The sequence below is a fragment of the Malania oleifera genome, chromosome 2 (genome assembly GCF_029873635.1).
Source record: "Malania oleifera isolate guangnan ecotype guangnan chromosome 2, ASM2987363v1, whole genome shotgun sequence".
Lineage (NCBI taxonomy): Eukaryota > Viridiplantae > Streptophyta > Magnoliopsida > Santalales > Ximeniaceae > Malania > Malania oleifera.
Window position 1 is genome coordinate 51,744,734 of NC_080418.1, and position 26,370 is coordinate 51,771,103.

The 26,370-nt window shown below is 36.5% G+C and overlaps 1 protein-coding gene across 1 annotated transcript; it reads right to left on the bottom strand.

Moving 5' to 3' along the window:
- Window positions 1-8,384: 8,384 nt before the first annotated feature.
- On the bottom strand, window positions 8,385-10,592 carry LOC131149655 (tryptophan decarboxylase TDC2-like). The gene has a single exon (XM_058100294.1). The coding sequence runs from the start codon at window positions 10,216-10,218 to the stop codon at window positions 8,704-8,706; it is 1,515 nt and encodes a 504-aa protein (XP_057956277.1). The 5' UTR covers window positions 10,219-10,592; the 3' UTR covers window positions 8,385-8,703.
- Between the last annotated feature and the right edge of the window lie 15,778 nt (window positions 10,593-26,370).

Below are 26,370 nucleotides of genomic sequence, written 5' to 3' on the forward strand. Positions count from 1 at the left end.
TTTGGGGCGTGACATGTATTGCGTAGCGTCACTCAGTAAGTGATGGCTGAGATGGCCACGAGTTCTTGGGAGCGTAGCTGTTCGATCAAACAGTTTACATAGATGAAGCCCCCATCCTTTGCTAGAGGAGATGACCCGATTGTAGCTGAGAATTGGGTCCAGGATATCGAAGAGACATTGGTAGTGCTTCCATGTAGGGATGAGCAGAAGGTAGCATTTGCAGTATTTAAGTTGACAGGGGAGGCAAAGCGCTGGTGGAGAGCAGCGCGTTTGATAGAGGAGCAGAGGCCGGTTCCAGTGCTAGTGACTTGGAATCGATTCAAGGAGCTGTTCTTTAAGCGGTATTTCCCTACTATCATTTGGAGCACAAAGACGGTAGAGTTTCTGCATCTGGTACAGGGGCATATCACCGTATCCCAGTACGCAGCTCGGTTTATTGAGTTGTCGCATTTTGCTCCGCATCTAGCACCTAATGAAGAGAAAAAGGTGAGGAAGTTTGAAGAGGGACTGAGGCAGAACTTGTTTGAGCAGGTAATTGGTTTCAGGGCTTAGACATAAAAGAGGTTGTAGACAAAGCTGCGATTATTGAGAGTGGCATTCAGATGGGCATAGCAGCTCAAAGTCAATGGAAGAGGCCTGTGCCTCAGGGATTTTTGGCTTGCTCCAGTAGGGGTCCATGGAGAGGAGGTCACGATAAGGGAGACCAGAGGCAGATGGCGGGACCTCAGGGAAATCAGGGTGCGCCAATCATCTTGGTATGTTAGACGTGCGGGAGACGTCATCCGGGGGAGTGCCGGGTAGGGAGCGATGTATGCTATCGATGTGAGAGGCTCGGTCACATGGCACGTGCATGTCCAGGTTTTCCAGACCAGGTCCCAACTCCCAGGCCCTATTGGGGAGGATATCAGACAGCTCGGGGAGGATATCTGGTGCCTTATGGTGGCTAGAAGAGGAATATGGCCCCAGCGCGAGTATACACTCTGACGCCAGGTGATGCTGAGGCTACTACGAATGTGGTGACAGGTATATTTATTGTGTTTATCATATCCAGTCATTGTCCTTTTTAACTCAAGTGCTACTCATTCTTTTATCTCTGCATCTTATGTTAAATTATTTGAGAGTGAGACCCAGTTATTAGATGTAGCACTGTCAGTAGCTACACCATCAGGGTTAGTGATCAGATGTCAGAAGGTACTTAGGGGCTATCCGATAGAAATTTAGGGGAAAGTGTTACTAGTAGACCTGATTGTGTTTGAGATGTGCAGGTTTGATATAATACTAGGTATGGATTGGTTGGCTGCTAATCACGCCAGCATCGATTGTTATCGGAAAGAGGTAATTTTCAGACCCCCTAGTACGCAAGAATTTAAATTCGTTGGTTCACGGGTATATGCTCCAACACAGCTAGTGTCAGCTGTATAGACGTGTAGATTACTCTTGGATGGAGGTCAGGGGTTTATGGCGTTTGTGAAAGAAGTATCCGAAAATGAATTAAAGATTGACAACACCCTAGTGGTACGAGAATTTCTTGATGTTTTTCTAGAGGAATTACCTGGGTTACCTCCTGTGCGCGAGGTGAATTTTTCTATAGATTTATCTACAGGGACTACGCCAATTTCTAAGGTTCCTTACCATATGGCTCCAGCTGAAATGAGAGAATTAAAGGAACAGTTGCAAGGCTTGCTGAACAAGGGGTTTATACGACCCAGTGTATCGCCATGGGGAGCTCCAATATTGTTCGTAAAGAAGAAATACGGGTCTTTGAGGATGTCTATCGATTACAGAGAATTCAACAAAATTACTATTAAGAATAAATATCCTCTACCCTGTATAGATGATTGTTTGATCAGCTCTAGGGTACATGGGTATATTCCAAGATCGACCTTAGATCCGGGTATCATAAAGTGAGTAAAAGCAGAGGACGTTGCGAGGACAGCCTTTAGGACCAGGTACAGGTACTATGAATTCCTCGTCATGTCGTTTGGTCTGATGAATGCCCCAACCGTGTTCATGGACTTGATGAACAGAGTTTTTCACCAGTACCTAAATCAGTTTGTAGTAGTTTTCATTGATGATATACTGGTGTACTCGACGAGTTTTGAGGATCATGAGGTGCATTTGAGGTAGGTGTTTCAGACACTTAGGGAGGAAAAGTTTTACGCCAAGTTTAGTAAGTGTGAGTTCTAGCTTGAGAAGGTTACATTTTTAGGCCACGTGATCTCAGCGGGTGGTATTTCAGTAGATCCTAGCAAGATCGATGCGGTGGTAAGTTGGGTCAGGCCAAGGAATGTGCAGGAAGTTAGGAGTTTCTTAGGACTGATAGGTTATTATCGTCATTTTGTTGAGGAGTTTTCGGCTTTGTCAGGAAATCTCATACGATTGACTAGAAAAAATGCTAGATTTGTGTGGGATGAAGAGTGCGAGTAGAGCTTCCAGGAATTAAAGCAGTGGCTCGTCACTGCCCCAGTTCTGACGATTCCATCGGGAGGTGATGGTTATGTTATCTACGGCGACGCGTCTTTGAAAGGTCTTGGGTGTGTACTAATGCAACATGGTGGAGTGGTGGCGTATGCATCCAGACAGTTGAAAGAATATGAAAAGAACTATCCTACTCACGATCTAGAATTAGCTGTAGTGGTCCACACACTAAAGATTTGGAGACATTATTTATATGGTGAGAGGTGTGAGATATTCTCCGACCACAAGAACCTAAAATATTTCTTCACATAAAAAGAGTTGAACATGCAGCAGAGGAGGTGGTTGGAACTTATCAAGGATTATAACTGTACCATCAGTTACCACCCAGGTAAAGCAAATGTGGTAGCTGATGCTTTTAGCCGTAAGTCAGAGGATACAACATAGTAAGCAGTAGCAATTCAGCACCCAATTTAGATGGACTTGGAAAGACTTGGTGTGGATTTTGTGGAAGATGATCCTTAGGCGCTTATTGCCAGTTTGGTAGTACAGCCTACACTTTATGAGAGAATTAAAGCTGCTCAGAAGGATGATTCGGAATTGGTAGAAGTGATAGCCAGAATACAGGATGGTCAGGGAGAAGAATTCAGCATTTCTGACGATGGGGCTCTGAGATTTCGCACCAGATTGTGTGTGCCTGTAGATGACAGCATCAGGAGGACGATTCTAGAGGAGGCACACAGATCTTTGTACATTGTTCATCCTGGAAGTACAAAAATGTATAGGGATTTGCGAGAATATTTTTAGCGGAGTGGCATGAAGAGGGAGATAGCAGAGTTTGTGTAGCAGTATTTGACGTGCCAGCAGGTTAAGGCTGAGCACCAAAGGCCAGTTGGTCAATTGCAGCCACTTTTCATTCCCGAGTGGAAGTGGGACCACGTATCCATGGATTTTGTTATTGGGCTGCCGCTAGCGTCACATGGTAATAATGCTATATGGGTTGTGGTTGATAGATTGATGAAGACAGCACACTTTCTTCCCATTAAGATTAGCTACCCTATGAACATATTAGCAGAGATTTACATACAGGAGATTGTTCGACCCCATGGAGTACTGGTATCCATAGTCTTGGACCGTGATCCATGTTTTACATCACGGTTCTAGAGGAGTTTGCAGGAGGCATTGGGGACTCAACTAGCATTTAGCACCGCTTTCCACCATCAGATCGATGGTCAGACTGAGAAAACAATCCAGGTATTGGAAGATATGCTTCGTGCATGTGTGCTAGACTTTGGAGGTAGTTGGGTCTAGTTTTTGCCTCTAGTTGAATTTGTTTATAATAACAATTATCAGACTAGCATCGACATGGCACCCTACGAGTAATTATATGGTAGGAGATGCCGATCTCCTCTTTTCTGGGATGAAGTAGGTGAAAGGCGATTTTTGGGTCTAGAAATAATTCAGTAAGCGTGTGATAAAGTCTGACTTATTCGAGACAAAATTAGAGTAGCGCAGAGTTGGCATAAAAGCTACGTGGATACTTGCCGCGGAAAACTGGAATTTGAAGTGGGTGATTATGTATTTCTGAGAATAACTTCACTGAAGAGGATCTTGAGATTTGGGAAGAAAGGTAAATTGAGCTCTGTCGGCTAGCTTTACCGCCATCTCTATTTTTAGTTCATAACGTATTTCATATTTCTATGTTAAGGAAATACGTCTCAGATCCTTCCCATATCATCAACCATGCGAAACTAGAAGTCAGTGAGGCTTTAGCATATGAAGAAGCTCAAGTACATATCCTAGATAGGAAATAACAAGAATTGCGCAATAAGAAGATACAGTTGATAAAAGTTCTATGGAGAAACCACGCAATAGAAGAGGCTTCGTGGGAGCTTGAAAGTGAGATTAGACAGAAATATCCCCACTTGTTTAGTGGGTCATAGTAGTGATGTATAATTAAAGTAATAATAATTTTATTTTATTTAGCATGGTCGAATTGTAATGTAGTGTATAGGATAGGTAGCATTTCGGTTTTGGGAGAATTTTATTTTATGGTTGTAATCTCCCAGAACTACCTATGTAACCACGATATTCCTCCGCCATAAGTGAGGACAGGTAATAAAATAAGTAGACCCTTTTTCTTTTACTAGATGATGAAGTGTATAGATAGAGATACATATCGTAAATTTCGAGGATGAAATTTTATAAGAGGGGAGAATGTAGTGACCCGAAGAATAATAGAATTTTAATAATAAAGAGTGAGGAAAATGGAAATAGGAACAAAAGGAGGTAGTAGACTTCGTCGACGACATCACACTTTGTAGATAATGATAATTTCGAGGAATTTACCAAGGCCTCGGCGACGAATACAGGGGATTCATCGACGATGGTACAACCGGACCTCATCGACGAGGGCGAGCTTCGTCGACAAGAAAATACCGAGAGAAAAATTTATGCTATTCTGAATTTCGTTGACGAAGGGTAAGGTTCGTCGACGAATTTCCTTAAGAACTCATCGACAAGATGACGTGGCTCGTCGACGAATCCGTAGTATAAATAGCATTAAATTGATTTTAATCTCAAAAAATTGTTTGTAAACCCTCTCTCTCTCTACCCCTTCAGCTCCTCCCTCTTCTTCCTTCAATTTCAACCTCGTTAGTCACCGGATCGACGATCTGAGGCCACCACGAAGTTCCTGGCAAAGTTCTCTGCAAGTCTGCCAGAGCAGATCATCGGTGGGACGAAGTTGGAATTCATCCCAAATTCAGGATAAGGTCTTTTATTCAATTTTTGGCCTTCTGGTAGTTGTAGGAAATGATGTAGGCTAAGAAATATTAATATTCTGTTATGTAAAAAGTGGTTTTCAAGGTGTTGAGTGGAGAACCCTACGGGTATTGGACCTGTTATAGTAGGGGATTTTTTTAGCGGGAAACCAGTAAGGGAAATATGCTATGCTAGGTTATTTGAGAATATTTTCAGTCTAAAATTATAAATGTTTTACCAGAGTATTGTTTACAGCAGAGATTCATACATTTTATCAAATATGATTAATATGTTTTAAAATTACCGTGTGACTTGAGAATATAGATATAGTATAGAAACATGCTTTACAGTATTTTTCAGAGATGTGTTTTACTGAACATAAAGAGAATGTATTTTACAGCAATTACAGAAATACCATGATTATACAGTTTTACAGTACCATGACATATAGATTTATAGTTAAATTACAGAAACACAGTTGATATAAATACAGTTTTTCATAGCGTCATGGTTTATATAGTTATTACAGAATCATGGTAAAATAGATAGTTGTATATAGAGATGTATTATATAGTATCAAACCCTGTTGGACCATACAGTTTACAGAGCACGGTACCGTAGCTACATACAGTTCATATAGTGCAACTACTTATTCAAATAATACGTGGTATAAAGGTTGATCGCATAGAGCCCACGAGTGGAAAGGCTCCCCATTAGATATGGGTTGAGGAGGGCTAATCAGACCATGGAGTATAGTGATTTATTCCTGGTTGGCCGGCCAGGGTAAATCCCACCTACGGGCCACATAACCCTGTCATGAGGGGTTAAATCATGACACACAGTTATCTATAGGGAAGTTTACAGTTATTATTATGTTTATACAGTTTTACAGAAATAGAAAAATATATACATATATTAGGAGTATTTTTGAATAGAAACCTAAAGTACATAAATGTTAAGCCACAGGTAAAAGATGAAGATTATATTACTAGTATTGTGCTTTACAGATTCAGTGATACATGACTATATAGTAATAGATTTTCACAGTATTGTAGCTCATTTGCCACACACTAGCAATAGCATATTTCGTCTTACTGAGCTTTGACTCATCCCAGTGTTGAATTATTTTTCAGGTGAGCCAGTTGAGCGAGCGAATCAGGCTCGCAGATATAGGGGTCACAGTACTGCCCTATTCGAGAGAGTGAGTATATTTTTGGGAGTATTTTTGTATAGCCCTCTCCAGTTGAGGATATTTGGGGAATAGTCATATAGGTGTATTTTGGGAAACTTATAATATATTTATTTGATTTGCGCTTCTCGCTGCTTAGGTTGATGATTGGGTTCAATCCAGTATGGTATCAGAGCATGCTAAATGTTATAGTATATATAATTGAAAAAAAAAATCTCATTTAAATAGCAAGATGTTACAGTACATGTTTAAACTACTCCTAGATTGAGATATACTGAATTGTTGATCATTCAACCTAGGAAATTTTTAAATCTCCAATTCACCCCCCTCTTGGAATTGCACTAAAGTCAACATGGATGCTACGTATGACGAGTTGGCATTCATTGGTCACAACCAATTTTGGATTTGATGGAGTTCTTGTTGAATGTAAGGTGGTGATTAGATGTAAATGAGTCTTCCAAAAAAATTAAAAATTTTGATAGAAAAGAAAGGACATTATCACAAGAGACACCTACCCTTCTCTTTATCTAATTATGAATGACCCATTTTGAGTCTTGATGACGTTGGTAGCTCATTTGCTGTAGAGCTTCACTATATGGATAAGAAAAATTGACATTTAATGGTGACATATTATACTCTTACATTGTGTTTAAAAGTATTGATTTTAGGTTTGGGAATAGATTGTATGCATTTAAACCAAATATAATAGGTGATTAACTTTTTGTACACCTTTTAATTTACTATTTATATTATATCTTATTTTAATAAAAGGAATTGTATAAGTTTTTTTTTTTTCCTTTCTAATATCCATTCAATCATTCTATCTTTTTTTTTTTTTTTTTTCATCTTGTAACCATAAGTATTTATTGAGCTCATTCAAGACCTACAAATTCACGAAACAAAGCAGTTTCCTGCACTTCTAGTTCTCATTAAGTAGGATGAGATTTGAACTTATAACTAATAATAGATAAGAATCAATTTATGAGGAAAACGTTATTTAATTACTAATTTTTTTTACACTAAAAAATTTACTCAATTCCACAATATACACTTAATCTAAACAATGTCAAATCATTAAAATCAAGAGGATGTACTAAGCAATATTCATATAATTCCTTCAATATTTATACACAATTTTTCTTTTTAGTTTTTAAGGAAAAAAATAAAAATAGCAAAAAATTTAGTGACATAGTCATCTCACTATTGAGGCTTAACCTAGACCTAAGGGCATGAATTGAATGGTCCCACTTGGCCAAACCAAACCCACCCCACTTGACTTCCAATGTAACGTTTGAAATGTTAGTCATATTTGATGGGTCCAACACAAGCGTGCCGCTTCAGTAGTATGTACGTATCTGTCTCTAGAGTCTTTAGGGCTCCACCTTATTAATGGTAAGATATTTAAACAATAAATTCTATTGGATATTTCACTTTCTCTTTATGATCTATAAAAATACCTTCCATTAAATCAAGATGACAAAATGTAGCATAAGTAGAAAAAGTTAATTTCAACATCATTAACTTCTAACAAATATAAAAATCAATTTTACCTTCATATATCACTTTACATATTCTAAATAAATTGCTAAGTTTAAATATAACACCTTAGTGTTTGACGAGATAAAACTTACACACAAGAGCGCATTCAAATAATTAGAAATTGAGATTTCAACGTCATGGATTGGCTTGTAAGAGCGATTTTTGACTTTACTGACTTCAAAGTCACGAGTTCGATTTTTCCTTGAGAGTTTAATTCGGTGAATTACCAGAATGCATCAATTGTTAGGCGGCTTTTACCTCTTCGGATTTAGTGGCGTACTATAGTATCTAAAGTGACGTAATAATAGATGAAGTCTCTAGTTTATCATTTAAAAAATACAAAAAAAAAAAAAAAAAAAACAAAACAAAATTCAAGCTTTGATGATGTGAGGAGATGAAAACTCGTATTATATGGGCAAGGCCTCCAACAAATAGAAAAAAAAATTAGAAAAAAAGTAAAAAAATAAAACACATACACTTAACTATAAAATATATATTCTATATATTTGAATTAAGTTTATACAACACTTAAAAGTAGGTAGGTGAATAGTGAAAATTGAACCCACGAATTAAATTCGACGAGCAACTAACACTCTGAGAGGTCTTTATGTTGAATTAAATGGAGCAATAAACACGATACATAAAAGGAAAAACAATAGATTTTTGTTTTAAATGAGAAATGAAACGAGAAGCACATGCACAAATTATTGGACGACTTTGTCCAACTTTTATCAACCAATTCCCAAAAAGCCATACTATGTATCACTCACAGAGTCACAATCCCGAGCCACAGCCGTTCAGACTCGACGCTGGAGATTATATTCCGCCAGCAGCGTGTCCGCTCCCTGCTTAATCAGCCTCCACGCGCCGATGATGTGTCGCTCTTCCGTCAGCGTGGCCCCCACTGCACACCTCAGCATGTACACGCCACCCACAATCGTGTGGGTCATGTAAACTCGCCCCGTTGAGTTCACCCGCTCCAGGAGCTTCCGGTTCAACAACTCCGTGCAGTCCGGGTCCGATCTAGGAAACGGGTTGAACCGGAAACAAACTAAGGAAAACAGCCTGGGCACGACGACTTCGAACTGCGGGTCGGATTTTACGAACCCCTCGAACATCTTGGCCATTCGAACGTCCGATCGGATGTGGCTCTGAAGATTTGCTATGCCGTAGCTGCGTAGTATGAGCCACAGGCGGAGCGCCTTGAACCGCCGACCCGTGCCCACTTGCCAGTCCTTGTAGTCCACCACCGAGTTCGACTCACTGGGTTTGTTCCTCAAGTACTCCGGGTTAGTGCTCAGCGCTTTAATGAGCAAATCGGGTCTTTTGACCCATAAGCAGCAGCAATCCAAGTAACTGAGTAGCCACTTGTGTGGGCTCAAACTCAGTGAGTCAACTCGTTCGATCCCGTCCAAATAGTGCCGAAATTCCGGACAAATACATGCACTCCCACCGTAAGCCGCGTCGACGTGAGTCCAGACGCCATAATCGCTCGCCACGTCGGCAAGCCGCTCGACAGGATCAACGGCGGTGGTCGAAGTCGTCCCCACCGTCACACAAAGATAGAGTGGGACCAAGCCGTCTGCCACGTCAGCATCCATCGCCTTACGTAGGAGCACGGGGGAAAGAGCGAAGCCCGTGTCAGCCGTTGCGGGGAGTGATCGTATGTTTCGCGGGAGTATGCCGGCGAGCTTGCATGCCTTCATGTACGTGGAATGAGTCTGATCAGAGCCATAGACAACAAGCTTGCCTATGCCCTCGGCGCCTATGACGTCTAGAGCGCGGTCCCTGGCGGCAATGAGGGTGCAGAGAACAGCTTCGCTGGTGGTCCCCTGCATGACGCCGCCGCCGGTGCCGGAAAACATGAAGGACTTGGGAAGCTTGAGCATGTTGGCGAGCCAGTCCATGACGACCATCTCGAGCTCGGTGGCGGCCGGGGAGGCGAGCCAGTTGAAACCGACGGAGTTGAAGGAGGTGCAGAGCATCTCGCCGAGGAATGCGGCGGAGCTGACGGTGGCGGGGAAGAAGGCGAAGAAGTTAGGGCTGAGCCAGTGGGTGATGCCGGGGATTATGTGTTTTTTGACGTCCTTGAGGATGGCATCTAGGGGTTCGGGGCGGTAGGGGGCGGCGTCGGGGAGGCGAGAGCGAAGGTAGCCGGGCTGGGCCTGGCTGAGAACGGGGTAAGTCTCGATGTTCTTGTAATAGTCGGCAATGAAGTCCACCATTTGATGGGCATGCTTGCGGAATTCTTCGGGATCCAAGGGCTTAAACTCTCCGAGAGGCTCCGCGAAGTTGGTGTCAAGACTACCCATTTGAGGGCTAGCTTTAAGGAGGAGGCAAGGTAAGGACGAGGACTTTGCTATATGAGAGTGGTGCAAGATAGGAGGAGGAGGAGGAGGAGGAGAAGAAGGAGGGATGGTGGTGCAGGTGGTGAGTGAGAAAAAGGAAAGTGGTTGAAGGGGTTTAAATGGAGCGCAGAGGGCGAGAACTCAGAAGCGTGTGTACTGGAGAGAGAGAGAGAGAGGACTTTGGTAAGGGATTAAGGCGTTTAGGTGGTAATTATTAGTTTGATAGAAGGGGTGGTGGTGGTGGTGGGGATGGTGGAGATTTTTGGAGGGAGGGGTTTTGAGGACCTGAGGTCACGGTGTCTTAGTTTTTTCATTTTGACGAGGCGTAGTGATTAATTAAATCCTTGTTTGGAACTCTTAAAGAAATAAGTACTTATTATGAAAATTTATAAATTAGATAATAAGTGATCAATACTGATCGTGATTAATAATTGGTAAAGAACCAAAAGCTGGAGAGAAATTTTGGAATGAGGAATTTAATCCACCACTAATACCCTGATTTTTAATAGTCTCTATGGATGCCAAAGGGGTAAGCTTTTGGATCTGTTGGGGAAGATTTAATTGATGCACAGACTTGCACAGCTGTTTTACCTAAAAGCACTTCACCACCTATACTCCTATTTATGACAATCGAGCCTTTTACAGGGGACAGTTTTCTTGTATGCAGGAGGAGAGAGATCACGACCTTACAAAGCACAGCTGATCTGTTTAAGTCTGGGAGTTGGGACGTGGGACCGCCTTCCTCTCTCTCTCTCTCTGCCCTTTTTCAGTGTGAAAGGTGAGCCTTGAATGTTTTCTGTTGATATCCCTCTTCGATTCCCTTTTTTACTCATTGTGTTTGGGAATCATAAGTCGAAAGTTGATCAATGAATGGGTGTTTTGCTGTGTGTACGTAATACTAAAAATACCATTCATATATAATGACCAGCGACGCATCCCAAGCCCATCTTTTTTAAAAGCAAACTTACGTTTCGCTATTGGTTGGAGTTATTAGTTAGACATTCGAAACATATGAATGGAATATGATTAGAATGAAACGAGTCAAATTTGTAATCTATTCTTTCAAATTTTATTCCATAAATCAAACAACATATGTCATTATTACTTTTATTTTTATTGAATTTTGTGTCCATAGATATATGCTTGTGTTATTTTTTTTAAAGGTGAATGAATTTTTCAAGAATTAAAAAAGGAACCATTACTAATTATGTTAAATTTAATTAATGAAAACTGATTTTGTTTGATGATGGGTTTTAATTAAATTAAAATTAAAAAAAGAAAATCGATGTTTTTCTCTATGATCAATCACTTGCATTTTTAGTTTGGAAGCATAAATGACTCAAAAATTTTCTTAATGAAATGAAAATGATATTTTAATGGGCAAAAATACCATTAAATAATAGCACTTGTTTTTCTCTAAACCTCAAAATGATACTCAAATTCTTTACAACATCTCCCATGCATTATTATTAAATAGCCTAGGTATATATTAATCACTAGATAATGTAGATATAAAATGAGAACAAAAATTTGAGATATTTATTTTAAGGTCAAATCTCAATACTATCTAAAAATCTCAAAATATTGGGAGAATAATTATATAATATCAATAATAATCAATTAAATAATATTAATTTTAAATTAAAAATTGGAGGTTAGAGCGATGGATAACCGTTTTGGTCCTACGGTTCCTAAACCCATATGATTTGAGTAAATATGACTTGATAATGTAGTAATTTTTCATTATTTTAAAAATCATAGGAGGACGGGGGTTTAATGATCATAATAAAATCGTAAGGTGGCTTATTGAGTTTGGGTTAAGCCATAGGAGGGGGTGAATTTTTAGATCGCTTTGATTGGAAGACAAACTTGAAATCAAAAGGGGTAAATGCATGGTGGGCGGGGGTTGAGAAATGGGTCAACTATAAAGTAATTCATCAATAGAATCGCTAGTGACCTATTTTATTTTAAGTGAGATTAGAACACCTATTTACTTTACTATCAGTTCATCGGTCTCTAAGATATAGCTAAATCCAAGAAAATCCATAGTGAATGGTCTTGTTACCAGGTAGGATTTAGAGTATGACTATGTGAGGGGAAGATACTAGCACCCTCTGCACACCCGTCCGATGGATGATGTCTGACTAGCCTAAGATTACTTCCAAAATCAATTGATAAGGACTTAGATTCTTTCATTTCATTTAGTTACCAATGCTTTAAATATTGGATAGCATTGCAAAAGACAAACTATCCTCACCATAGGATCTTGTTGGTCTTGGCTTAACATCTTATTTTGATGCTAACAAACAAGTGGAACTTAACATATTTGGTTAAGTGATGACATTTCAGGACTCAACCTTGATAAAGTAAGGTCAAGTGTTCACAAGGATCAATTGAAGCTTATATTCCAAAGGAACATGATCATATGAAACTTAAAGAATGCTTAAAGGTATGGATGATATATTAAAACTTGACGACTATAAGAGGACGAACTTCATATTAAAGCTTGAAGAAAAAGGCCAAGACAAAGCATGAAGATTTAAGTGTTTAAGAATGTCAGAAAATCTAACAAGTTTTTATATAAGTACTTCATTTGATTTCAATATGGATACAAGAAGCTCTTAGGATAATTACTTGGACCTAGATACCTTTTAAAATACTTGAAAAATGTTTTTATTAAGTCAAAAATTATTTCAAAAGGGTTAGAATCAATTTTGAAATGAAAAACACCAAAAAGAAGATTTTTCAAATGCTGTTAATTTTTCTACATCCGCATTGAGGTGCATTTTTCTCTATCAAAACCTCCTTATTCTAAGTAGTGTTCAACATTAAAGTTATGAGATTTTCTCTTAGATTTACTTTGACAAAAGAACGTCAAAATTAGAGTTATATAGAAAAACTTATGACCAAAATACTGAAGCGGAGTCGAAACTATCAACACCTCAACAAATTGTCTAGTCAACCAACTGACCAGAATAAACTGTGTTCAGTCAGCCGACTGATCATCTAACATAATCAATTTTTGGCAGATAGAAAGGTTTCAGTCGCCTGTCTAGCCGACTGACCCTGTATAAACACCCACCCAATCGCCTATCTAGCCAACTGACCTTACGAAAATTTAAATTTTAAACTTTAACGAGAAAATTCTAAAAATTAGTTTTTTAAATCTAAATGTTATAAAAACTTGGGGGACACTCCAAACAACTTGCCAGACAAGGAAACTCACTCTATAAATACATGGTTTTCCAAATTAAATTATACCAAGCTATTGAAAATCAATTCTCAAAGCTGAAACTTTCATACTCTTAAAAGCTCTCATGCTCTCATCTTTGCACATCTGAATTGCTAAGATTTTTTGGAAGCAACTAATCAATCTTTCTTTGTAATTCTGAATTATTGATTCTCATCTAGAAGGAAAACTTGGTGAAATCTCTCTTGAGCTTCAATTGTATTTCATATTGATATTTTGAATTGAAGTATATTAGTTTTAAATTCTACTAATCAGCTCTATCTGAGAGCACTCTTTGTACACATTTATTTTTTGTATCTCTTGTAGATCGTGACGATTTCAGGATTGTTAAATCATTGGCTAAGCAAGAGGATATCGCTTAGAGAGGTGCTGCCCTAGCCTAATTGAATGAGTGACCGAACAAGGGTATATCATTTGGAGAGGTGGGCTCTAGCCTAATCAAAAGAGTGTGTAAACAGTATTGTTCTGCCTGAAAAATGAACTGGTTTTAGAATCCTTTGGTGGTTTGCCAAAGGCGAGGACGTAGGCTGGGTATAAGTCGAACCTTGTAAAAATCGTGGTCTCACTCTCTTTTTCCTTTGCTCTTTATTTTCAGTATATATATAAACTGCGTGGATGTTTCAAATTCCTTAATCATAAACACTACGTGGATTTGATATTAAGTAAACTTAAGCTTAATTTGTTTTTGGGATTACGAAAACCGAAAGAAAGTACATTGGTTGATCCATTCTTTGCGGAAACCATAAGGGAGTACATTGATTGGTGAAACACTCAAAGACTCTTTAAACTAAAAGTTTATTTAATGTCTAATTTTTTGGAAAGAGTATTGGATTGCACCTCATTTTAAGAAAGCAAATTCATTAACTATAGGGTTGTAAACAAACACAAGCTGAATCTTCTATCTTGGTTTGGATATTGTGGTTGATTGAAAAATTGATTGGTTTGATTGATTGATTGGTAACTTGTTTGTTTAAGTACTTGTGTTGTGGTTGTGGATTGAAAGTATTTGTTGTGTATTTAATAAATCAACAAGAAGTCAAGAATTCATTAAAGAGAATTAAAAGAAATTTTTAAATCCAATTCACCCCCACTCTTGGGACTACACCTTTGTTTTCAATTGGTATCAAAGAGGGGTTATAACAAATCTTAACAAGTAGTTATAGAAAGATCTAATGGTACACATAGGAGTAGCTCCCTTCAGAGAGGGTCAATCCTCAACCCAGCCACCCATCTTTTGTGGTTTGAACTATACTTTTTAGAAACAATGTATGAGAATATATATCTTCAAATTATGAATTGGAAAGCTTAGGAGGTTGTTACCGATGGTGACCTAATTCCCCTTAAACTAATAGATGAAAAACAAGTTCTTAAGGAGAAAAATGATATGACAGACTTAGATCATAAGATGCTGTAAGTTAATTCTAATGCTATGAATGTTTTATATTATGCACTTGATATGAATGAATTTAATAGAGTAATGACTTACAAATCGGTCAAGGAAATATGGGACAAACTAGAAGTAACTTACGAAGGCACTATAGATGTTATTGATAATAGGATTGATATGCTTACAAGCGAATATGAAGCTTTTAGGATGAACCCGAATGAATCCATAACTAATATGTACACTAGGTTCACTCACATAATAAATTCCCTAAATGCCGTAGGAAAAACCTACACTACTTATGAGATGATAAGGAAAATTCTTAGAGGACTGCCACCTATATGGGAACCAAAAGCCACTGTCATAACGGAAGGAAGAAATTTGAAAAACACCTCCTTAGATGAGCTAATAGGTTCTCTACTCATATATCAAATGTCAATGAATGAAAGGAGTGAAAAAACCAAAGCCCAAAAATCTATAGCCTTCAAAGCTTTGAAAGAAAACTCTAGTAGTGAAGAAGAGATGGATGAAGATGAATTAGCTTTTATATCTAAGAAACTTGCAAAAATCCTTAGAAGGAAAAACAAATTTGAAAGAAGAAACCAAAACTCTGAATCAAATGAAGAAGAAACTAATACAAAGAAATCAAAGAATAAAATCCCCACATGTTATAATTGCAAAAAGGATGGACACATAAAACCGGAATTTCACTACTTAAGAAAAATTCTAAAAAGAAAAAGAAAAAGACAACGAAAACCACTACTTGGAATAGTACAAGTAGTTTGGAATGTGAATCAAGTGACCAAGAGGTTGCTTACACTTGCTTTATGGCATGGGACGATGAGGAAAGCTCCTCATCCAAATCGGTTAATGGTTATAGTAGTGATGAATCAAATGATGAGAGCATGTCATCTTATGAAGAAGTTCAAAATGATTTATTCAAAGTACATAAGATGCTAATCAAAGTAACTAAACAAAACACAACATTGAAAAATAAGAATGATGGAATGATGAAAGAGTTAGAATCAATTAAGATTACTGAAAATGATAAAGATTCAAAACTCAAGAAAATAGAAAATAAGTATGAAGCTACAATAAAAGAATTAGAAGCTAAAAATCCTATTGAAAAAGAAAAAAACTTGAAAATCAAGAAATTAGAAAGCAAGAATGAAAAGATGATAGAAGATTTTCGATCCCTATCCTCTATGGAATATGAGAAAGACATATATATTTCTGAATTAAAGGATAAAATTAGAAAATTATCTCAAGAATTAGAGAAATCACAAAATAAGGTTGATGACAAGAAAGATATTGAGATAAATGATTTCAAAAATTAAATTGAAAATAAAGAAAAGATTATTTACAACTTCACAAAAGGAAAGGAAAACTTTGACAAAATGATAGGCTCACAAAGGATGACCTTAAACAAGGAAGACATTAGATTTAATAGGGTTGAAAATAAAAAGAAAAAGAATCTTTACATGGGTTATTTTTCAAAAGCATCCAAAGATTATGCAAGAACATCTTCTAATACCTACACTAACATCATATGCTACCAATATAAGAAAAAGGGACATATAAAATTTGAATGTCCATTTAAAAGAAAGGGTGTGGAGACTAAACAAGTTTGGAGAATTAAAGAAACATCCCTTGTCAAACCATCCGAACCCAAGAAAATATGGGTACTAAAAATGAAATACTAAATTCTTCAACTTCAATTGATATTAAATTTATGGAACATCATACAAATATATTGAATAAATTGAAATAGAGAATTAGGATAAAATTATTCAAGCTTATCTTATTGAAACTCATGAAAATTGTTGGCCTCAAATCAATGAATGAATCATAGAAGGCATAAAATAGAAAGCATTAGGATACATGAAGTTTGAATGTTTAAATGAAATCAAAAGAAGAGAAAATCTAAAGCAAATTGAGCTTATTAATAAAGAAGAAAGCTTGGCAGAAAAATTGTCAACCGACTGACCATACGATTAGCCGACTGATTGAACAAAACCTTTAAAGAGAAAATATAGGTCAGCCGACTAATTGAAGGAAAAGTTGTTAAACAAGTTTGAAATAAAATACTTGAGCAACATAAGAACAATCCAAGCAAAAGTATAGTACAAAGCACATGATATGATTTACTCCATGCTTATATGAATGCAATATGATACATGTGTACATCTTATATTTGGTATCTTGAAATTTTTAAAGACAATGAAAATATTGATAATTTATGACTCACTATATTTTGAAAATTTGAGCATAAAGTTATGAAACATGATTTAGAAATATGAATTTTGATATGAATTGATAAATTCTTGGCCATGTATGCTTATGATGGATCACATGGATAAATGGATAAATTTGAATCTAAATAATAGAGTATTCATGAGCTGTGCATAATGTGACATTAACATTGGTATCTATAAAGTGTATTAGTATCCATGAATATATAAATTGGTATTTGAGCATAACAAGTATAATTATATCCATGAGTAAATTATGAAATTGATATGATATAGGTATTTGATATCCATGAGCATATACATAAAATGTTTGAAACATGAACGATAAATTTAGAAAGCATAATTGGTATCAAATATGGATGTATTAAATTTAGGGGGAGTATTATGACTCATAACTTGTATTTTGTTTCTCCCTAATTTTTTTTTTTTGTATCATGAATTATTTTTTTTATTAGTATCATAAATTTTCAATTGGTATCACAAATTTTCAATTTGAGTTTGGTATTAAAAATTCAAAAGTTTAGTTGGAATTAGAATTAATGAAAATCTAAATTGGTATCATATACTTGTTATGCATGATTGATATTCATATGCTCAAAAATATGATTAATTTTGTTTATATCCTACTCTTTTTTATTGATGTCAAAAGGGGAAGAAGTTTTGAGCAAAAATTGAAAATTAAGTTTGGTATTGAAATATTTTGAAATTTTGAAACTTGAATTATATTTCAAAAGGGAGAGAAGTATTTGACAAAAGGGAGAGAAGTCTTTATGTAAGTACTTCATTTGATTTCAATATGGATACAAGAAGCTCCTAGGATAATTACTTGGACCTAGATACCTTTTAAAATACTTTAAAAATATTTTTATAAGGTAAAAAATTATTTTAAAAAGGTTAGAATCAATTTTGAAGTGAAAAACACCAAAAAAAGGATTTTCAAATGCTATTAATTTTTCTACATCTGCATTGAGGTGCATTTTTCTCTATCAAAAACTCCTTATTTAAAGAAGTGTTCAACTTGAAAGTTATGTGATTTTCTCTTATATTTCTTTTGACACCAAGACTGTCAAAATTAGATTTATATAAAAAAAGTTATGACACAAATACTGAAGTGGGGTCGAAACTGTCACGACCTCAGCAAATTGTTTGGTCAGCCAACTGACCACAATGAACTGTTTTCAGTCAGCTGACTGACCATCTAACAATTTCTGGTAGAAAGAAAGGTCACAGTCACCTGTCCAACTGACTGACCCTGCATAAACACCCACCAAGTCGTCTGTCCAGCTAATTGACCCTACAAAAATTTAAATTTTCAACTTTAACGAGAAAATTCTAAAAATTAGTTTTTAAAATATAAATGTTATAAAAACTTGGGAGAAACTCCAAGCAACTTGCGAGACCAGGAAACTCACTCTATAAATACATGGTTTTGCAAATTAAATTATACCAAGAAATTGAAAATCAAATCTCAAAGCTGAAACTCCCACACTCTTAAAAGCTCTCATGCTCTCATCTTTGCACATATGAATTACTTAGATTTTTTGGAAGCAACTAATCAATCCTTCTCTGTGTTTCTTAATTGTTGATTCTCACCTAGAAGGAAAACTTGGTGAAATCTCTTTTGAGCTTCAATTGTATTTCATATTGATATTTTGAATTGAAGTATATTAGTTTTAAATTGAACTAATCAGGTCTATCTAAGAGCACTCTTTGTACATATCTCTTTGTTGTATCTTTTGTAGATTGTGACAATTCTAGGATTGTTGGTTTGTTGGCTAAGTGAGGGGATATTGCTTAGAAAGGTGCCATTCTAGCCTAATTAAAGGAGTGACAGAATGAGGGTATATCGTTTGGAGAGGCGGGCTCTAGCCTAATCAAAGGAGTGTGTATACAGTGTTGTTTTGCCTGGCAAAGGAACTGGTTTTAGTGAATCCTTTGATAGTTTGCCAAAGGCAAGGATGTATGCTGGGTCTGAGCCAAACCTCGTAAACACCGTGGCCTCACTCTCTCTTTCCTTTGCTCTTTATTTTCAGCATATATATAAACTTCGTGGATGTTTTAAATTCCTTAATCATAAACACTACGTGGATTTGATATTAAGTAAACTAAAGCTTAATTTGTTTTTGGGATTGTGGAAATTGAAAGGGAGTACGTTGGTTGATCCATTATTTGCGGAAACTATAAAGGAGTACGTTGATTGGTGAAACACTCAAAGACTCTTTAAACTGAAAGTTTATTTAACATCTAAGCTTTTGGAAAGAGTATTGGATTGCACCTCATTTTAAGAAAGCAAATTCATTAACTACAGGGCTGTAAAAAACACACAAGTTGAATCTTCTATCTTAGTTTGGATATTGTGGTTGATTGGAAAATTGATTAGTTTGATCGATTGATTGGTAACTTGTTTGTTTAAATATTTTTGTCGTGGTTGTGGATTGAAAGTATTTGTTGTGTATTTAATAAATCAACAAGAAGTCAAGAATTCATTAAAAAAAATTAAAAAATTTTTTAAATCCAATTCACCCCCCTCTTGGGACTACACCTTAGTTTTCAGATCTTCAAATTCGTATGGAGACACAACACCCAATGATCCCAAAATGATTAATTGATTGTTGAATTTCTTAACTTTTAATGTCTTATGTCAGCCCAAGTGTGTGTCTAGAGGGGGGGGGGGTGGATAGATGTTTTTTGCAGATAATATATATGTTTTTCTACAAAACAAAAACTTTGGCAAAATAAAAGTGATTGATATCAAAATAAATGACAAAGTAAATACCACTAGCAAGTAAAAGGATATGGGAGAGAGAAACTTAACACAACGATTTTAATGTGATTCACCACCCAGCCTACATCCATGCCTTAAGACCAACTTAAGGATTGCCAAATCCACTAAATGATCTCTTTTCAAGATGGAGAAGCCATTACACAAAGGGAATCAATCCCAGCTGCTAAAAAAGAACTAAACCATGGAGTTCACCAAGAACCTCCTTAACAATGCCTTACGAAGAACCTTCAAGCTTCACAAATAATAGCAAGTGTAGAGATTACAAAGGATGTTCCTTCTTGAACTGATAATACAAGTAAAGCCTCACACTACTCTCTTTCAGCAAGTGATAAATGATAGGAGTAAGGTGCAAGAGAGCTTTGAGCAAATGTAAACCTAGAATGAATGCTCCAACAAATTTTTCCTAACAACCAATATTCAATCAATATCCTTAGTGAATGCAAATGAGTTATATTTATGGCCAAGGGGACGAGCAAGTCACTAGCTAGCCATTGGGCATTAATGGAGACAAGACAAAGAAAAAACTAGTCATTTGAAGCACATTAATTACAGTCTTCCGCCGCCAATCGTCGACGAGTGGCACTCACTAGTTGATGAGTGTCCTGCTCTTGTCAACGAGACATCTAGGTTACAAGACATGATTTAACTACTAGTTTTTCTTATCAAAAGCCAAGCTCCTCTAGTCGATGAGTTAGCCTCACTAGTCTACGAGTGCCCTACTTTCGTCAACGAGTCACTTGTTTTCCACACTAGTAAGCCTCTAAATGTGCTAACTCATGCTAGGACAAGTGCACATAAATAATATTTGATCTAATGATACTTTAAGCTTGTTCAAATGCAGGTTTAAGATGTTTTGTTTGGAAAATCGAGTTTGAAAGCTCGTTTGACATCTTATGCACTTAGTATGACTCGGTATGCATGTGTAAATTTAGTTATGATGTTCTATACTTTATAAACTACATGCACATGCATTTGCTTAGCTCTTGCAAGGTATTCTTACCATCATCACACGCACAAAAGTTACAAGATGATCCTACCTCACACATAACCCAACATACATGTAAACATAAACACAAGTCTTCATATAAACTCTGGGTGGTTGTGCTTTCGATGTTCAATGAGTATGCTTTGGCCATGACTTTTGCTCATTGCTCCTTTAATGTATTTCTAATCCTTATGCTTTGCTTGGGTATTGTCCCGTATACCTGAACTAAACTTGAGAGTGTAGATTAGATAACCTAAAGGATACTAATGGGTTGATATCATCAAAACCAACTAGAATGGGAAACCTTAGCCACAAAGGCTAACATTCTCCCCCTTTTTGATGATTGCAAACCATTGGTGTTTTTTGTAAGATTTTTCTTAAAAATGTCCCCCTCTAAATATGCATACTTGTTTAAAAATGAAGAAATCATTCCCCCTTCTTACTGCATGCACTATATGCATGGTAAAATAATTTGACTTCAAACATGCATGATTTCAAAGAGTTTAGTTTAACAGAGTTACAATTCAACAATATTTCACAAATAGCAATCAGTATACTCAACAAGCAAGCATTATTTCCATCAAATAAACAAAGTCCAAACAAGCAGTATATCTAAGCAAGTGAACTATCTATCCAACAAGTCTTAACTCAGAATGAATTTTCGTATACCACAATGTAAATAATTAATTCACATAGTGGCCAGTAGTAGTACACAACAATCATATATGTGACTTATAAAAATGATGTGGCAGCATAATTACTCAAAAATCACGACCTTTGATTTCAATCAGTAGTACTTAACATGATCTGTATGATATAACAGCATTGCTCAACAATATCAACAGTAGTACTCAACTATCTTTCAAGTTTCATCAAATAATACAGTTAACTAAGCAAAACCAAGATTAAAATTCAAATAAGAGTTAAAGTTTTGAAGATATCCATCAAATACAAATGAGCATGCGTCATTCAGTCAAGCATGCATCAGTGATAGCCAAAAATGTACATCATACATTAGTAGCAGTCAAAAACATACATTAGTCAATTAGCATCAACACCAATAAACATCTCTTTCTCCCCCTTTTTCCTTCATAAAAAGTAAAGGAGGTTTCCTACTGATTTTGGTGAAGGTGGTCCAGAATAGCTGTGAGACTAGAGTTAATGTGGGACATGTGAGCTTCTTGTGCTTGCTGCATAGCATCCACATGCACAGTCGGTCCTAACTCAAGCCTGTCTAGGTGCTCCAAGATGGGATCAGCTAAATGTGCCTCTAGAGCATCCATATGAACATCAGGGAAATGATCTTCCCCGACCGTTGCTTCCTCCTGCATGGCTTCCTCAACTTCTTCTACCGGCCCACCTACCTGCTCATCAGGTTTCCTCCAAATCAACACCTGATCATCCCAAACAAAGTGCATATGGTGAAGGGTGGCCTCAGTATATATGTCATCCTATATAGGTATTGTCACCGGTATGCCAGCTCATATAATGTCAAAATGTTTTAAAAATTTTATGAGCAACCTAGCAAATGACATACATCCTTTTCACCATTTGAAATTCTTTTCTATGTGTTGGATGATAACATTGGGCAAATAAGTCCCACGTCCATGCCATAAGCAGAACATGAAAAAAATATCACCGAACATCACCTAGTCTCGCCCACCTTATCTCGACGAGATATTAAAAGTGATCATGTGGTGCGGGACTCTAAATTCAATAGTTAATTCTTTGGACTATGGTTTGGCAAGTGGGATATTGGGGTTACCCATTACCAATTTTAGTGCCTCATGCGAATTGAAAAAATCATAATCCGTAGGCCACATGGCCTTGGGGAGGCTCTGAATGGGGTAACGTTGGCAAGATAATACCTCAGAAAAAGTCCTATCATTCAACATAATAGTTTTGCCTCAAATAGTAGAGTAAGCCACGCATCTAGATGATGACGGAATAAAGTTGGCATAAAACTCCCTAACTAAATCAATATAAACGGGATCATTCAATGTCAACAGATTTTCCTAACAACCAGCTCTTATAGAATTTTTTGTTGATAGATATATGCTTGTGTTATTTTTTCAAAAGGTAAATAAAATTTTCAAGAATTAAAAAAGGAACCATTACTAATTATGTTAAATTTAATTAATGAAAATTGATTTTGTTTGATGATGGGTTTTAATTAAAATTTCCCTAAATTTGATTGATAAGTAATATAAAATTAAAAAAAGAGGATCGATGTTTTTCTTTATGATCAATCACTTGCATTTTTACATTGGAAGCATAAATGACTTAACAGTTTTCTTAATGAAAATCAATATATTAAATGAAAATGATATTTTAATGGAAAAATACCATTAAATAATAACACTCGTTTTTCTTTAAAAGTAAAAATGATACTCAAATTCTCTACAACTTCTGTTGACCTTATAGGTCATATCCCGTTTTGATTATGAAAAATATTCTGATATTTAATAGTTGATGAGTTAGTGTGCAGGACCAATCAGAAGTATCATATGGTGCACACACATGGGCTTAAAGAAGACGAAGACTCAAAATTTTTATTCATTGTAATTTATATTTATCATTTTGGGTCTATAATAGTAACATAGAAAAATGGTCTGTAATAATTAATGCCTTACCTGCATGGTAGATAGATAAATTCAAGACCATAGATGGACCTTAGGGATCACCCTTCGGTCGACCGACGTCAAATTTTTGGGGTTAATTCTCAAATGTCTTAGACTGACCTTAGGACCTACAAATCTGCATGAAAATGTTGCCTATTGCATTAAAAATAAACATCATGTGAATAAGGTTAAGGTATAAGGGATTTAGAACCGAAATACATTAAAAATGCATGTTCAGTTGATCGTACTCTCACAATGTAAATCTGTCGGTTGACCGAACCCTACCTAGTTCAAGTCACCTGGTCGACCAAAGTCTCTCCAGGTAAAATGTTTGACCATACGGTCGACTGACCAAAAACCTTAAGCCAACTACCTGGTCAACCAAATCAACACGTGTGTTTGGTCAACAGCTCGGTCGACCGAACCACTAAGTTCAAATCCACACGGTCGACGAAACCATGCGGAAATGGAAAATCGCCTTTGGGAACCCTAGTCTGGTTGACTGAACTTTCAGTTCAAATTTTTCTTGGTCGACCAAACTTTGTCACTTGGTCAACCGAACCTCGCGTCTGGTCGATCGATGCTCTCAGGTTGGCAAATTATTTTTACTACAGTTAAAATTTTTAAATAGGGTTAATTATGCTTAAATGTTTTTAAACAATTCTAATAATACCCTATATGTTCTAAATGGTCATAATTTGCCCAACCTCTATATATAGGGGCTCATTTGTGAAAATTGGTGAGAGATTAGTAAGATCATTAACGAAATATCCTCTTAAATTTAAAAAGCCTTTTTTGCCAAATACTATCCCAAATACTCCTCTATTTCGTTTTCTTTGATCATCCAAGCCTAGAGAGAGTGTTTAGATTATTAGTGCTTTATCCTAAATAGGCCTATACTCTCATTGATATTTGTATTGTTTGATTTTTGTTGAGAGTTTGGCTAGTGTTCTTCCCACAGATTTAACTTGATAAATCTTGTGTTGGGAAAACTCTTTATCTTGAGGATTTTTGCATTGTCATTGCAAGATTCCTTAAGTAATTATTTTGTGTGCAAAATATTTTACAAAGCTTGTTTTCAAACAACTATTGCGCTTGATACAATTTAAGAAAATATTTTTGAGTTCATTTGAATAATATTGCTAGCATCTTTGAAATACTAATCTGATATTGAGATTTCATATGCTTTGTTTTCAAAGATTAGCTTGCTTGAACATTCTTGTGCTTGACCGAGTATAATCATTATATTAAGTGTAGATTGTACATATACACCACTGAGCTTACAGTTCTTACATGTTTGGTGTGGATTGATCATTACTTGCGCATATTGTAGTACATATTTGCTTAGTGTGAGAATCATATTTTTTTGTACGCAAAAATTATATTACACATTTGTTGTATTCCAGGCACGGGCCTGAATAGGGAGACTAGCCCTATGGAATAGTCTCGGACTGGCTTAGACCCTGTTATGAAAGTTAGGTGCGCCATCCTAGTATGGCATGTTGGTTGAGGTCAGCCCCTTTAATTGATCTGATTGTAACTGGTGCCACTCCACCCATTAAGTGTCCATTAGTGGAATCCTCGGGCTTGCAAGCTGGAGGTGGGGACGTAGGCACAGTTGGCCAAACCCCGATAACATATCGTGTATGCTCTGTTTATATTTTCGCAATTTATATTTCCACACGTGAATGTTGCACATGATTTAATTTATGCACGTTATATATATCTACTCATATTGGAATTGCATAGACAGACCCTAGGTTTGTGTAATACTGGTTGTTGGATTAGTTGAACCTAGGAAGAAAATTTAAAATTTCAATTCACCCCCCCTCTTGGGAATACACCAAAGCTAACAACATCTCCCATGCATTATTATTAAATAACCTCCATATGAATAAATTAACAAAAGAAAAGGAGAGAGATCGAAAGCGTGGGCCCCGAGTCGGCAAAGGAAAAATAAAAGACCAAGACTGCTCACAAATCAAAGTGTGAATTTCCCTTCGAACTGCCGCACGCTTTTCTTGATCGAGGGTGGGGTGGGAGACTTCCATCGGTGCTGGCATGACCAGAAGAATTGTGTGAAATAAGTGAATTTATCCAGTTGCAGCATGATTAATTGAGAAAAAAGGATTCCCTCCAAACTGACTGAGATTGCTTCCCCCCCCTCCCCCCCTCTCTGTTTTTTTTTTCTTTAAGAAATTCTATCTCAGATGAATGAAGACTGAAGGCCTAATGCAAGTAATGCAAGTCTTTTTTTGTTAGGCCTCACCAAATAAAATAGTCCACTGGAAATAAATCAAAAAATATTTTGTATTCAATGCTCAAATTCCAGCTTCAAGCGTTCTATAGCCCATAATCATATTTTGCTCTCAAGGCCTGTGGATAACTATATATATTAATCACTAGATAATGTAGATATAAAATGAGAACAAAAGATTGAGATATTTATTTTCAAATCTCAATACTATCTAAAAATCTCAAAATATTAGGAGAATAATTATATAATATCAATAAAAATTAATTAAATAACATTAATATTAATTAAAAATTAGAGGTTAGAGGGATAGATAACTGCCTGGGTCCTATGGTCCCTCCACCCTTATGATTTGAGTAAATGAGTTGATAGTGTAGTACTTTTTCATTATTTTAAAAATCATAGGAAGATGGGTGTTTAACAATCATAATAAAATCATAAGGTGGCTTATTGAGTTTGGGTTAAGCCATAGGAGGGGGTGAATCTCTAGATCGCCTTGAACGGAAGACGAACTTGAAATCAAAAGGGGTAAATGCATGGTGGGCGGGGGTAGAGAAATGGGTCAAATATAAAGTAATTCATCAA